Source organism: Rhea pennata, chromosome 10 (assembly GCF_028389875.1).
Source record: "Rhea pennata isolate bPtePen1 chromosome 10, bPtePen1.pri, whole genome shotgun sequence".
In the NCBI taxonomy this organism is placed as follows: domain Eukaryota; kingdom Metazoa; phylum Chordata; class Aves; order Rheiformes; family Rheidae; genus Rhea; species Rhea pennata.
In genome coordinates, this window is record NC_084672.1 from 6,643,591 (window position 1) to 6,657,331 (window position 13,741).

The 13,741-nt window shown below is 39.3% G+C and overlaps 1 protein-coding gene across 1 annotated transcript in view; it reads right to left on the reverse strand.

Annotated features, from left to right (window-relative positions):
* MCTP2 (multiple C2 and transmembrane domain containing 2) overlaps positions 1-13,741 on the reverse strand; it is a 107,253-nt gene that overhangs the window by 52,319 nt on the left and 41,193 nt on the right. Inside the window, exons 10-13 of the mRNA XM_062583310.1 lie at positions 13,302-13,488; positions 12,357-12,450; positions 7,718-7,820; positions 5,207-5,309 (exon numbers count right to left, since the gene is read on the reverse strand). Coding sequence (XP_062439294.1) covers positions 5,207-5,309; positions 7,718-7,820; positions 12,357-12,450; positions 13,302-13,488 — 487 coding nt within the window. The remainder of the gene's footprint in view (positions 1-5,206; positions 5,310-7,717; positions 7,821-12,356; positions 12,451-13,301; positions 13,489-13,741) is intronic.

The window sequence follows — 13,741 nt, forward strand, 5'->3', positions numbered from 1 at the left end:
TTACGCAGCAAAGGGTGCTTTTTCATTGCTCTTGTCTCAAAGAAATATGGTTTAGTGTGAGGGTTTTTTTACATTGATTTTAAGAAAACTTCACTCTGCAACCAGCTTTGATGCAGATTCAGTGTCATATATTGATGACCTGACAGAACAATGCTGGGTTAAACCTCTGTACATCAACACCCGCGACGTGTGTAAAGGGTAATGGCCACTCTCCAAGTGTAATCCATCTAAAGCAGTCGGGATCCCTGATATTTCTGCTTGAGCTCATTGCTGATGCACAATGTCATACTGTTTGCCCTACATAACGTAAAGATGTCCTGTAATAGACATATACCTGTCCCATCAAAGGGCACTTTCCCACAGGAAAGGATGAAAGCAAGCCACATCTTCAATCCACACAGACAACAATAATTTTTTTTGTTTCTCCTCAGCCTAGTAATACATGTCGATTAGCTTTTATGCTGTAAGAAACGTCCGTCCGTTCATCCCAAACTGTTTGCCCCTCAAATTTCCCTTTTAACAAACTTTCATGGCAACCAAAGCAGGGTAGAAATTTGGATTCTTGGCAAATGGCCAACATCAAAAGACCAAATGAGGATGGAACTGACGGCGTGAAGGCAGTCTGCGAGGACCAAAAGCCCAGGAGGCACAAGCCACAGATGGTAGGATCCAAGGCAGGTCCTCAGGAAAACAGTCCTGTTGATATCAGTTTCAGTGAGCAAGTGGATAGTCTGGGGAGACTCTCATTTCAGAAAGGTATCAGTTTATACAGAAGAAATCCCCCCCCCCCTTCCAACATTGCTGGTTCATGTGAGGGTAAAAAGTCAGAACAGAAATCAGCTGCCTCTGTTGCGTAACTGTAGCATTTTCCTTGCTCCCAAACTCCCAAGCTTGCTCCCACAAAGTCTGTCCGCTTATGGTCAAGTGCAAAGTAATCTCAGTCAGGTGTCTGTTTCCCAAATCGGGGCCATGCTTTAGATAATTAAGCTTGCAAAAGTCATAGTCATCGTTTTCGCTGTGTTGTTAGACACTAACCTTGCTTGACACTAGAAAATTTCATCGACCTCTTCCTGTTTGCTGAAAAGAGTGCAGCTGAAGTCTACGCTGAGCTGATAACGCTACAATTAAAACATTGCTTTCCATAATACGACGCCTCATTCAGAGGTCTTTCTACAGGAAGATTTTTGTTATGTTTTGCTTTCGAATTCATTGGAGCATTTTATATACTCCCATGTCTCTAATAACTGGCAACCTCCTAGGAGACAGGAGTCTCCTGAAGCAAAACAAGACAGACAGACCCTTACCAAGAGACATATGGCTGCTTTTCACAAGATCCAGGCCACAAAGCAACACAGAAATCAAAAGCACTTTTTTGATAATTAGTTCAAGTCTCCCAAAACCTACAAAACTTCTAAACCTATCCTCCTCCTTTCTTGAGGTAGTGAAATTTTTGCCCTACTTTTCCATTTCCCAGGATCTTCAGTTTCTTGTACAGGGGCTTGCTGCTTTTGGTAAGACAGTACTCTGTCTTTCCTGAATAGCCTGATACCTCTGATCAGCATCTTTTCTAGTTTGAGACTTCCATGAATGTGGCAAAACAGAGCTGTCAAAAATATTTAAGATGAGGTTTCTGCTATATATTCCTTACAGGAGAAGAGGAGTAGTTAGACATAAAGAGGAGGGAAAAATATAAAAAATAAATAAATAATGGGCTGGTTGACGTAAGGGAAGTTAGGGTTAAAACATAAGCTCTGGATTTGTTTTGCATCCTCCAAAAGGAGGGCAACAAAAGGCATTTCACAACTTCTCTCCCTTCACCCCTCTACCTACCTGCAAGACGAACAAAATACCAAATGTAGTATAAAGGTATCAAAATCAATGTGAAGTTTTCAGTTTTATTCAGTGTCTGATATTTTAAAACTACTTGAGTTCTCCCATTTTGTTTGTACTTCTTATTTGGTGCATGCAAAAAGCTTAGATCACAGTCATGGGTGAATGCAAAGCGTGAGTCCAATTTCACTTTCTGAAATTTTGGGCGTTCTTGTTAATGCATAGTCATGACGATAAAGGCATACACGTTTGCAAAATGCCACTGCAAGACTGCTGGACACATTTAAATGAACTTCTCATATTTCTCCAACATCTACTCTATTCAAGGCAATTTTTCATTGAGAAAAGAACTTAGTCATCCATAAACAGTTCCTGAAGTAAACTTACCTCACATGCTGACAGATCACAAAGCAAACTTGTGCATTTTTAACTTAACAGAAGAAAACAGCAAATGTATTTTTATTTTCAGAAGGGAATTTAATGCAAAACAAGGATTAGGCCTGATTACTTATGAGAAATTAAATCTGTGAGATTTGAGAGGTGTCCTTGAGAATGTCACTAACTGTTATTCCCTTTCAACATATTTATCTAAATATTTCAAAGGATACATTCAAATTTATAGTCAAAATGACAACATAGATTGAAATTCCTGTTTCAAGGTAAAAAAGCTTAGAAAAATGCAGTTCTCTCTCTGAGCAGACTAAGTTAATAGGTGTGAAATGTTTTTTAATCAGAAGCTGAGAGCATTATATTTATACTAGATTTGCCTGAAACAGGAGGCAGAGAAGTTTGGAAGGGAAAGAAGAAGATCAGTTGGCAAGGGAAAGCATAAACAATTTTTATTTTTTGTCTCAAACCTTGGACAAAAAAGCTGCACTGAATCGAGCTTGGACATTACCACACACATGCACTCTCCTCCTCTGCCTTGTTACATGCTTCCTAAGGGATACTTGACAACTGCCTATAAAATCAACAGAAAATCCAAATCTAACATCTTCTCACTGTGAGCCCACACAGCCTGCTGCTGATCATGCAGACCATTTGGCAAGCGCTGGATCTGCAGGACAGCAGCTGCTCTAGCCACTCTCTTCCAGTAACATCAGAGATACGAGGACTTTGGGGAAAATTAACAAAGTGATCAAAAATGCAATAAAAGATGTTAAGAGTTTTTCCTCCCTGTAAACATGAAATCATTCTCCATGCAAAACTGACTTTAATATTGTTCTAAAACTGGACATATTGACAACTCAGGCCACTAAAATAGGCGATCTAAAATATCCTCGGCCTCAAAAACAACTTGGAGTCACAACCGTGGGGGGGAGAGGGGGGAAGAGGACTGCAAAACACGTTGCGATTCCAACACCGTTACGTTATCTCTCACACACACGCAAGTACGCATACGTGTATGTCACTGAGCTGGACAGGCCTCTCCTGTTGGAGACTCAGGCTCTTCTACAGGGTCTCAACACAGAGATTTTATTTATTTTGTCCAAGCCGACTCCCCAAACCACCCACAGCCAGGTCTCTTGGTGTACCGAGCTGGTGCAGAATCTCTGCCCAGGATTGCTCTCGACCGGAGGACGTACAGTGCCAAAAGCCTAGTACTTCCCAGTATTCCTCCTTCAAGCTCTCCTATAGTTTAGCCATACCTTATTCTCCAAATTGCAGGGGTGCACATGTGCTGGACTCCAGTATAACTAGCAAAGAGCAAGGTGTGGATGAAAACACACACACTCGCCCGCACAGATTCTCAAGCCACATTGCTTTTAACTTGCATGTGCAAGAAATACACACATTTAAACACAACAATAACAAAACTGAAACACATTACCCCATTTCGTTACCACTATAAAGCATTCCTTAGGCTAGAATCATATCCTCAGCTGGTTCAAGTGTTTTCTGAGCAGTTTGTTATTTATTTGGAAACACCAAATGCATGCAGTTCAGCATCCCCTCTCTGATCCTGAGTAGTCCCTTACCTAAACTATGTCCATAAATCTTCCAGCTGACTCTGCAGCACTTATAGGGCCCACTTTGATCGAGTGAAATCTGTGCTCTCCCGCTAGAGACCTCCCGTTACTCCCATCTCTTGGGGGCCTGTATTCCAATATTGCCCATCGCCAAGAATCAAAGACAAACTCGGGCGCTATCTATGAGAGAGGTGGGCCACAGCCCTTCTGGCAGAGGGGAATACAGAGGGGGAATTTTGTGCCCTTTAATTTCAATCAAAATTCACAGGCTGCCTACCTGCGAGCTACTACCCACAGCATCGCGTTAGACATCACCTAGAGCTTCATGGTACCCACATGCATGTATAAATGTTCATGCAGGGATTAACACTGTATTCATTGCATAAATACATCACAGCATCCATACCATAAAGGGAGCCAAGTGAAAAATGTCAGTGCCTCGAAACTCAAGGAAATCCCCAGGCTTAAGCATGTGCTTAACATGATTCCAGTGATAGGAACCTGAGAGTCCCGTGAGGCTTCTAGTTCCAACCTTTAATTGGTTTAATAAAAGCCACTGGCCTAGAAAGTTATTCCCAAACTTTACTGCAAAAGTTACCAGAATCTTTTGCAACAGTGCATACATACACATGGAGCTGTTTACATCCTCTTGATCTGGCTTACTTATTCTATTATTACTTGCCTTGTTCCAATTTAAACCAGCCTCACCAAGCACAAAGCTGCTTTTCTCCATTTCTCTATTAATGTCTTTTAATGACCCTTTTATGTTCCCCTCTTTCTAGCTTGGCCTTTTTTGGCCATCTCTGAAAAAGCTTTAACTTTCCTTAATCTCCAGAGCAACCACTTTCCCCTGAGCTTGCTTTGTTTCCCGTTTTGATTTTGCGCTCCCATGGTAGCACTCACTTTTCACATGTTTGTTTACAGAACAAAAGCCACCAGTCTTTAAAAGCACTATGGAGGGGAAAAGACCCCTTTTTAGGTAATTTTATTCAGCTGTGCCAGTAACAACAGCTATCTCTCATCAATCCTACTGTGATCTGCAATTACTTTCTTGGAGTAAAAAGAAGCAAGAGAGAACAAAGACATGCTTAAAATGTTACCTTCAGAAGATGATGTGGAGACATACAGAACAACTCATGTTTTCAGCCTTGCACGTCACATAGCACTGATGAAGTACAGACACTTCTACAATTTTCTCTCCAGTCTACCAAGTTTGTACTAAAACAGGTTGGGAAGGTTTGTTACACTAAAGAGGACTATAAACACTGCCAACTAAAGCATATACACATCCCCAAACCTGCTTATCTCTAAATCTGTGTTGCTTTGTACTATGGAGAAAAGAAATGCAATTTGTTCCCTGTGAAACCATCGATGTTCGAACAATATACATAGCAAATGTAACTTACAGACAGCAAAGGGATGACAACTTTTCCAAGAAAATCAGGGGGTTTATCTCCATCTTCATCAAACACTGTCACTTCGAGAACGTCATGAATATCTTTAATAGGGCTGGAATGAAGCACACACACAAATAACATTCTATATACATGCACAGAGTCTCCTCCACAAAGATCTGAGGATACTGTTTTACTAATTAAGTTTGCATTACCTTGGAGTATTAAACTAGAATTTAATTAAATTCCAAAAAATTGTATCAAATGATGGGTATTCCCCAAGCTTTCCCCTCATGTTTCAGTCACGTAACGAGGTGAGGAAAATAACAACTGCTAGACAGTGACATTTTTCATGTCAATGTTCATTATAACGGCATAGAACTGGGCTCTCAACAAGAGGTAGCTAGTGACTGGGAAAGATCGAGATGTAGATTTAAAGCTGGAGTTCAGAACAATAAGTATATGTGAAAAGCAATGTGAAAAAAAAACTTGCGCAATTTCTTTTGACTAGAACAATTATCTCCCTTTTAAGGTAATAACAAAATCAATTACTTTAAAAAAATTTCTAACAATGGTAATTAAAGGCCAAACAGACAATATTTTTGTTCCATGCAGTTCAAGCATCCTACTGATATGGCAGTAGGCACTCAACTCTAGGTATCATATTGTTAACATACATTGAGTATATGAGTCTCATTTGAGAAAAGTTATTTCTGTTCTTGCAAAATCATGGGTAACTTGAAGATGAATATTTGTTATCTCTATTTTCAAATGGAAGGATTAAAACAAGAGACAAGTAGTACAGTGTGTTTAACTGAGTAAAGTTGTCCTGCCTCAGATAAGCTCCTTTGAGAACATTACTGCTCTTGGGACCTCTGCGTATGACAAGAAACCCTTCTGGAGAAAACTCAGAACCTAAAAGCCACGCGGTTGCTTCTCCAGCTAGCAGCCGTATAACTCTCTTTGATAGGACTTGGCCACTAGAGGCGGACAACTAACCTGTTGTACAGCGTTCTCAAGGTCCTATGACTTTAAAATGCATTAAAACCTGTCAGTTCAGCAATTATATTTCCAGATACCTCCAAAACCAAATTAAAAACAACAACAAAAAAAAAATTTTTAAATAGCTGCATACAGTTCTTCATGCCATTATAATTTTGCGTGTAATACAGCTACCAGAAATATAAAATATTAGAAATCCTGCATGTCACACACAGATAAGTGTGTTACAGAAAACCTGAATAAGACAGGTGGGGTGCTCTGGTAGCATCGAACGTGCTAGCTAAAATGCATTCACTTGAAACAACCCGCTCCGGGCCAAGATAAATCTAAATCCTCAAAAGTTTCTAAGGATGTTGATTTCAATTAAAAAAAAAATGAAGAAGAAGCGGCCAGAAATCTAAAGAGATGGATGAGAAACTGTCTCTGAAGATTCATTATTTGGAGTAAATATGCAACAACAACAAGGATAGCAATAGTCTGGAGCTGACACTTCTGAGTGTTACAGATACAAACTTTCTTTGAAAAAAAAAATCATGTCGGATTCTTATTAGGTTTATCCTACAACAATCATCCGCTGGCACAGTCTCAGGAAAAATAGTGATGACCAGAAGCTTCTTGAGAAGGGGCAAAGTAAGAGAAAGGGAAAGGCTGTAAGAGACGTGCATTCAGTTGCAGAAGACATCAGACAGAGGAAGGCTCAGTATTTTACAAATTCACTTCCTGGCACCCATGAATTAAATAGAAACAAACTAAAGCACTTTTAGCAAAGAGATCAGACACTTCCCAAGTTCTTCAAGAACTCCATGCTACTTGTATTATTCTTTCAGTTGACAGGTAGGCATGATATGCCAGCACTCATGGCTGTTTTCTTTACCAGGCTACTGTGGTTCTGGAGAAATTCATCTCTCAGATACTCACAAGTAATCTATGTCAGCACAGAGGAAGATCAAGAAAATTGTGCTGCTAATACTTAAACTATCGCTTCTGTTTATTAAATTCACCCCAAAATGCATGTTTTGGTTTTCAGAAAAAATATAAGCTCTAACTTGGAGTAAGCTACCTTTGACTATTTTAAATTCATCAGCTATTATCAGGAATAATGTGAACTCTAATTTTGTGCTTACTTACAGATTAAAGGAGGTATTCTACCACAGCTCAGTGAAACATATTTTGTTTTAAATTATGGAAAATGTAGGCTTGAGTATCTGGTCTCCATTTTCTGTTATATTATCTGTTGGATCCAGATATGACTCCATTATGTCTAGTCATGATTCTTCCTATAAATATCACAGTAATTCTTCCTTTAATGACTTCTATTAATAAACTCCATGCAAGAACTAATAAAAAGCAAAAGGCTTTAATTGAGTTATTATATTTGATATTTCTCCAATATCCTCTTCTGACTATGAAAAAATGACATCTTAAACTTGACCTTTGTATTTCCACAAAGTCAATGGGTTTTATATTTAAGCTGCTAACAGTTTGGTATTTGCAGTATGTTTTCAAAAGCAAAACACTTACAATGTGAAAACTTTGTTCCACTCTGGGTTGAGGTTCTTGTAAACGGTGTGTGTTTGAAGACTGTCATTTCCCAGCTCTAATACACAGAAAGGATCACTTTTACCTAGGGAAAATACAGATTGAGATAAATAACTGGACCGTTTGTCATTAGCATGCTCTTTTTTGACACCATAACTAGGGAAGTGATAGGCCAAATAAGAATAAACTGCATGAAGACAGTTGGAAAGTGCCTTCTCCTCTAGAAGCAACGTGCTAAATTACAATCCCAGAAATGCATCTTCAGCTCTGGAAACATTATCAAGGTACCTGTTCATTCAGGAAGCTTCACTCCAAGGCCTGAAAACTGAGGCTTACAGCGAATAACCTCTAAACCTTTATAGCAACAAAAAAATCTGCCAGTGTTGACAACTATACAAATGACATTATAAAAAAAGGTATTATCTTTTTGAACTAGGCAAGCATGTTTCAGATACATCTTCTGCTTAGAGTCTGTGGACTTCATCAGTTGATAACAGGATTAAGTACACGTGCCATGGGAGGAGAAGCATGGCACTGCAGCTAGATCAGCTGCATTTCTTCAATCAGTTCCGTATGAGCAAGTCCTTGAATCCCTGAAGACCCTACACAGTGCATCAGTTTAAACAAAACCTGACATTAACTAGAAAATCCAAAAATGCTACTCTCAAAAGGATGTCGTCAGTTTGGAACCTCTTTTATGGTGAAGACCTCTTTGCTAACATATCTCTTTTGATAAGTCCTATTATATGAATTCACAATTGGCACAGCTTAGAGCAGCTCAGCAATTTCCACTATGATCATGAGTGTGTCTGACTCAGTATTTGATTTAATTTCATCTTTAGTGTTTATATGCAAGTCAACCACAGAAATTCCAGTCTAATTTTTATGCAAGCAACTAGATATGTCTGCAGTGCAGACATTTAGATAATACACACACACACACACACACTAAAAAAAAAAAGCCAAAGCTGTCTTTTTCTTGATCCTTATTTTTGATATTATCAATGCAGAGCTCTTATTCTAAGAGCTTATAAACAGGAATCTTTTCAGCATCTAAACACTGAGTATTAATGAGTCAATATTGGTAGAGTTTAAAAACATACATGCTACTAAAATCTATTTGTCTTCTTTTCAGCTTATATGCCCATTTCCTGGTAAGTGTGGAAAACGCTTGTAGCTCTTTAGAGAAACTGCTTGAAATGCTAACTGGTATATGCCAGAAACAATCCCACTGTATAATTTGGTATTCTGAATGCTATTTTTTGGTCAGTGAACAAATGCAGTGTTTGAGAACTCTCATGCATACACAGAAAACACCCAAAGCAGAAAAAGTCATTTTCACATCAACAAAACTATTATCTAGAAATATAAAAATACAGAAGGCTGAAACTGGGCTGGCTATGGCTGAAGACATTTTACATATTTAATATATCTGTGTGGAAACTAGCCAAAAAAGTGTGTCAAACGGTGAAGCGTAGACTTTCAAAATCAAAACAGATACTATGTTTTCTGATTTTTATTATCGCAGTAGGTAATAAATAAATTAAAAAATATTCTCAATTAAAATATGTATGTACCAGCATACATCAATTGGCAATCAATTATACAAAAATCATACCATATTCGCTTCAAATCTATAGCGTAATATCACTTTATAGTGGCCTGTGAGATGGTCTGTAGACCTATACCCACCCAAGGATCATGACTGCTATGGGCAGGACCGAGCGGAGAATGCTACCTGCTCACATTGCTCCTCTGTTAACTCTCGGAAATCTTTGCATCTCTTATTATCTCTGCGATTATCCCTTTATCAGATTTTTAGCTGAACTTTGAATTTACTTTTATCAATAACAATAAATCTGAGCAGTCTCCCTGGCAATGCAGGAAATATGGCACTGCTCTAGAAGGGCCCTATTATGGAAGCCCATAATTGCTGCACTAATCATTTATGAATGGCTCAGAACAGATAATTAATCTTTATGTGTCTCATTTCACGATCAGAAATTATGCTATTTTTACCTAAAATGGCTGCATCCTTTTGCAATTTGGTGGGTCTATTACAGCATAATACTAGGATATTTTCAGCACTGCCATTGAAAAACAATTTGTCATTTGCTTCATGAATCAGGCTCAAAGCCTGGGTTATTTTGAATATAATGACAGACTGAGTAACCTTTTACTTAAGCAGAATTTCATTCTGTGCTATGCACGAGGAATGTGTATCACATAAAAAGTCATTGAATTGCAGAATCAAGAACCTGTGTGTCTCTTCCAATGTTCATTATCCACACACATGCTCCTGTTTAAGTATTGATAGAAAGAGGGCCAAATCCATTGCTGATGCAACTGCATTAGTGTCAGTGAAGTTATTCAAAGGATAAATAACCTTCAGGGCTCGGTTCTATCCCTGGACACTGCTTGTATTAAAATCCAGTGTATTCCTAGATAGCCCTACCCTTGCCATTTGCAAAAAGGTTCTGGTTTGCTGCAGGCTAGTTCTTACTAAATTTATTAGTGAGGGGCAGGTGTACTAGCACTTCCAAATCTATGTATAAATTTTATCAATTTAAAAATGCATTTTTGTACAAGCCATCTTTTGTTAGTGGCAGCTTTTTTTGTTTGCTCGTCTTCAAATTAAGTTCTTCAGTTCTTCAAGGTACTGTTGTCTACAGCAACCTTGTTCTCACTGCAGGGTTAAGCAGAGAATTGTCACTAGAGTATTACAATTCATGTTGGGCTTTACCCTTTGGTCCTTATTTTAGGAGCAACGTTCTCTTACATTATAATGTCTGTATGAATACCAGAGAATGGAGCGAGAGTATTTTCTCTCTAGCATCTTTCCTGCTTTTTATCAACAAGTTATCTTAAAAATGACTATGTCAGCAAACACACAACACGCAATGCTGTGCTGTGAATTACAAGCTGCTGCAAGACACAGAGGGGAATTAAAAGGTCTACAGAATCCTGGAAAAGATAATAATAAAAATAACAGTATCCAGGCAGACACTACTGAAGAGTATCAATTTCCTACAACTTCCCTGAAGAAACCATATAAGGCTGTTTCTTTAAAAGGTATTAGTGTTCATTGCTGTCAGAAACAAACATAATTTGATGTAAAGCTCAGTAGAAACATCCATCCTTTTCTGGAGCAAGAAAGCCACAAAGACCATTCCAAATCAAAGCCTCAGAAGCGAGCTCTAGGAGAAACCATCGCTCTTGCTTTTCCATTGCTGGCAAGCTTTCACTGTCAGGGGCTGCCGGTAGGGCCAAGCTCATGTGCTCAGGTAACCCGGGCACGCGCTGTGTCAGGTATCTGGCACACGTGGTCCTCTAAAGCATTCTTCCGTCTAGTCCACAGACTCGCAAAGCACCTGACGGACAAGCTGCTGTGCTGTCACAACCGCTTTGTATATATTCTCCCTATGTTGCATATTCCTATGGAAAGATCCTATAGAAAGATAACAGCAGCAAGATCAGGATATCGCTGTCTTCCTGGAGAGTCAAATCACATAGTCAGCAAGCGAAACCAGGTAACAAAAAGCGACGTCTGCACCCCAGAACAGAACTATTTATCCTAACCTGTGTTCCCAGCAGGTTAGTAAAACATCTCACTGCTAATGAAGGGTCTTCTGACTACGCAGGCCACAATAAACAACCTACACAGGATGCTCACGCTTAGATCACCATTAAAAAATAAAGAACACTATGGTCTCAAAACACATGCAATTGTTGCCAAGCCTCTCGCCAGTTCTAGCTACTGGTGCTGAGTTTCATGAGTCACAAAATAAATCCAGAGTCTCGTTCATTCTCTGTCAGCACAGAGTTCACTAGTTAGCACAGGAAGGTGAAAGGGGCTGCAACATCAAGAGTTGTCACTTACTAGTTGCAATACTAATGACATTCATCAACCAATGCAACATCTGCATTTCTTGCATCACAGTTATCACAGATAAGCTGCCGCCAAGGAACTGACATCAGTGTGTAAATATTCCAGAGCTGGATTGGACAACCTCCATGAAGCTTTGCTCTCCCTTTTGTAAAAAGGGAATGCATTTTGCATTACGTTTGACACCATATCATGCCTACTGCAGCATGCACAGAATACAGTGGCAGGCTGTGCCTGCCAGCCACCAAACCACCTTGAATCAATGGCAGGAAGCAGATGGCAGTATTCAATACACACTTCCTTAGATGTAAATACAGGCATCCTGAAACTTGATGCACTTCTGAAGCGAGGCTTCCAGGAATGAAATCAAATCTCATGGCATCTACAGAAGAACATTTACTTCTGCTCCACCTATGTCGTATCACAGTTATAAAGGTAGGCGTAGAGATGAGCTATTTTTTTAACGAAGAATTTGATCGGAATGCCATCCAAAGTGATTGGACATGCCATTCAGATCCAAAGGGGGAATAATACCTCCATCCAGTGGACCTTTCCCACATACTTTCAGATCGTAGATTGAAACTCTTTGGAATCCCAAACCCCGAGGCAGTTTCATCACTGAAGAAGCAATAAGAAGATTTACTTCTCCTTGGTCAACTAACAGTACTGCACAGAGTGCAAATAACACTCAAAATGTATCACTGCATCATAAGTTGGAAAAGTAAAATAAAGTACCTGAAAAATCTGCTGCTAACAGGTCAGCTGCCTTTAAAACTTTGACCTGTAAGAAGCCAACATCCTTCATGTCCTGAAAGGAATTCTTTAAACGCTGTAAGGAGGAAAACAAAAAGATGCATTGAGTTTGTACTTCACTAAGAAACAGATATTAATGAACTACTAAACCACTTACATTTTTACATGCATCCCTGTCTCTATAGCACAGCACTTTAACAACTGATATCCATATATACAGCTCTGCTATCCCAGTCTCATTCCTCATAAACTGTGAAGTTCATGACAGCACAAGCTACCTGCTTCTAGGGAATTTTCAGTTCACATAGGCTACATGTGAACTTGATAGAGAAGATAGGAAGAAGCCCTTCATGCTTATGCAAGTATCACTTGCCAATTAGAAGAGCATTAGAAAATGAGGCACCGCTGGATCTGGAGAAGCAGTAAGGGTCAAGAATGGGCACAGTGAATCAGGAGTGACGAATCCAGAATTTGATCTCAACAGCATCTTCATGCACCCTGTTTTAGAGGGAGATGCGCCTGTTCCTTCTCCTTTAACTTTTGGGGACTGACAAGCAGAAGTCATCATAAGTCTATCTTCCAAAAGCTGATTGTCCAGAATGTATCCCTCCCAAAGGAGAAAAGAAAGCTAATTACTATTCTCTTTCTGTAACATTCATGGTCTCTCATTCCCCATGATAATGCCTTAACACAATTCAAAGTTTTCAAAGGAGAGCACTAGTTTAAAACTGAACAAATACAAGCAGCCAAATTTCTCGAGTCTATCTGCCCTGTCAATCTCCTTGTCATTCTAAACACAATAACTCTTGCATGTAATACTTTTCTCAGGTAGGAGACATGTTATTATGACCAGACAAATCTTCTTTTGCTGCAGTTTTGATTACTTTCAAAAATAAAGGAGAGAAAAAAATCAAAATGTAAACTCACATAGCGCTGTGAAATCTGTTTCCTTTCAGTGGGGTCTCCCAAGGGGCAGATACACAGATCCGAGATAGAAACGCCTGTACATGGGGCAACTGCAATCAACATTAGCAGGGACCCCGGATGTTTTTCCAGTGGCAGCTCTAAACAATTGGTCTTCTTCATTGGCAGGGCAGTAACGTCAACTTTGCACCTAGGACAACATTGTCAAGGGTTACTAAGAAAGAGAAGATGAAAAAAATATAAAAGCTGCACTTAATATTGATTTCAACAGCAGTTAGGCACCTAAAACACCTTTGGAGAGCTGAACTGCGTTTTGAAATATATAATTTGAACTGCTTCTTCAAGAGAGAAAATAACCGGCACCCCAAACCTAGACATGGGAAACAATCAGCCAGTTTTCACTGTACTGCTGCCAGTTTTGCTTTCTGGTTCACCCGCTGATA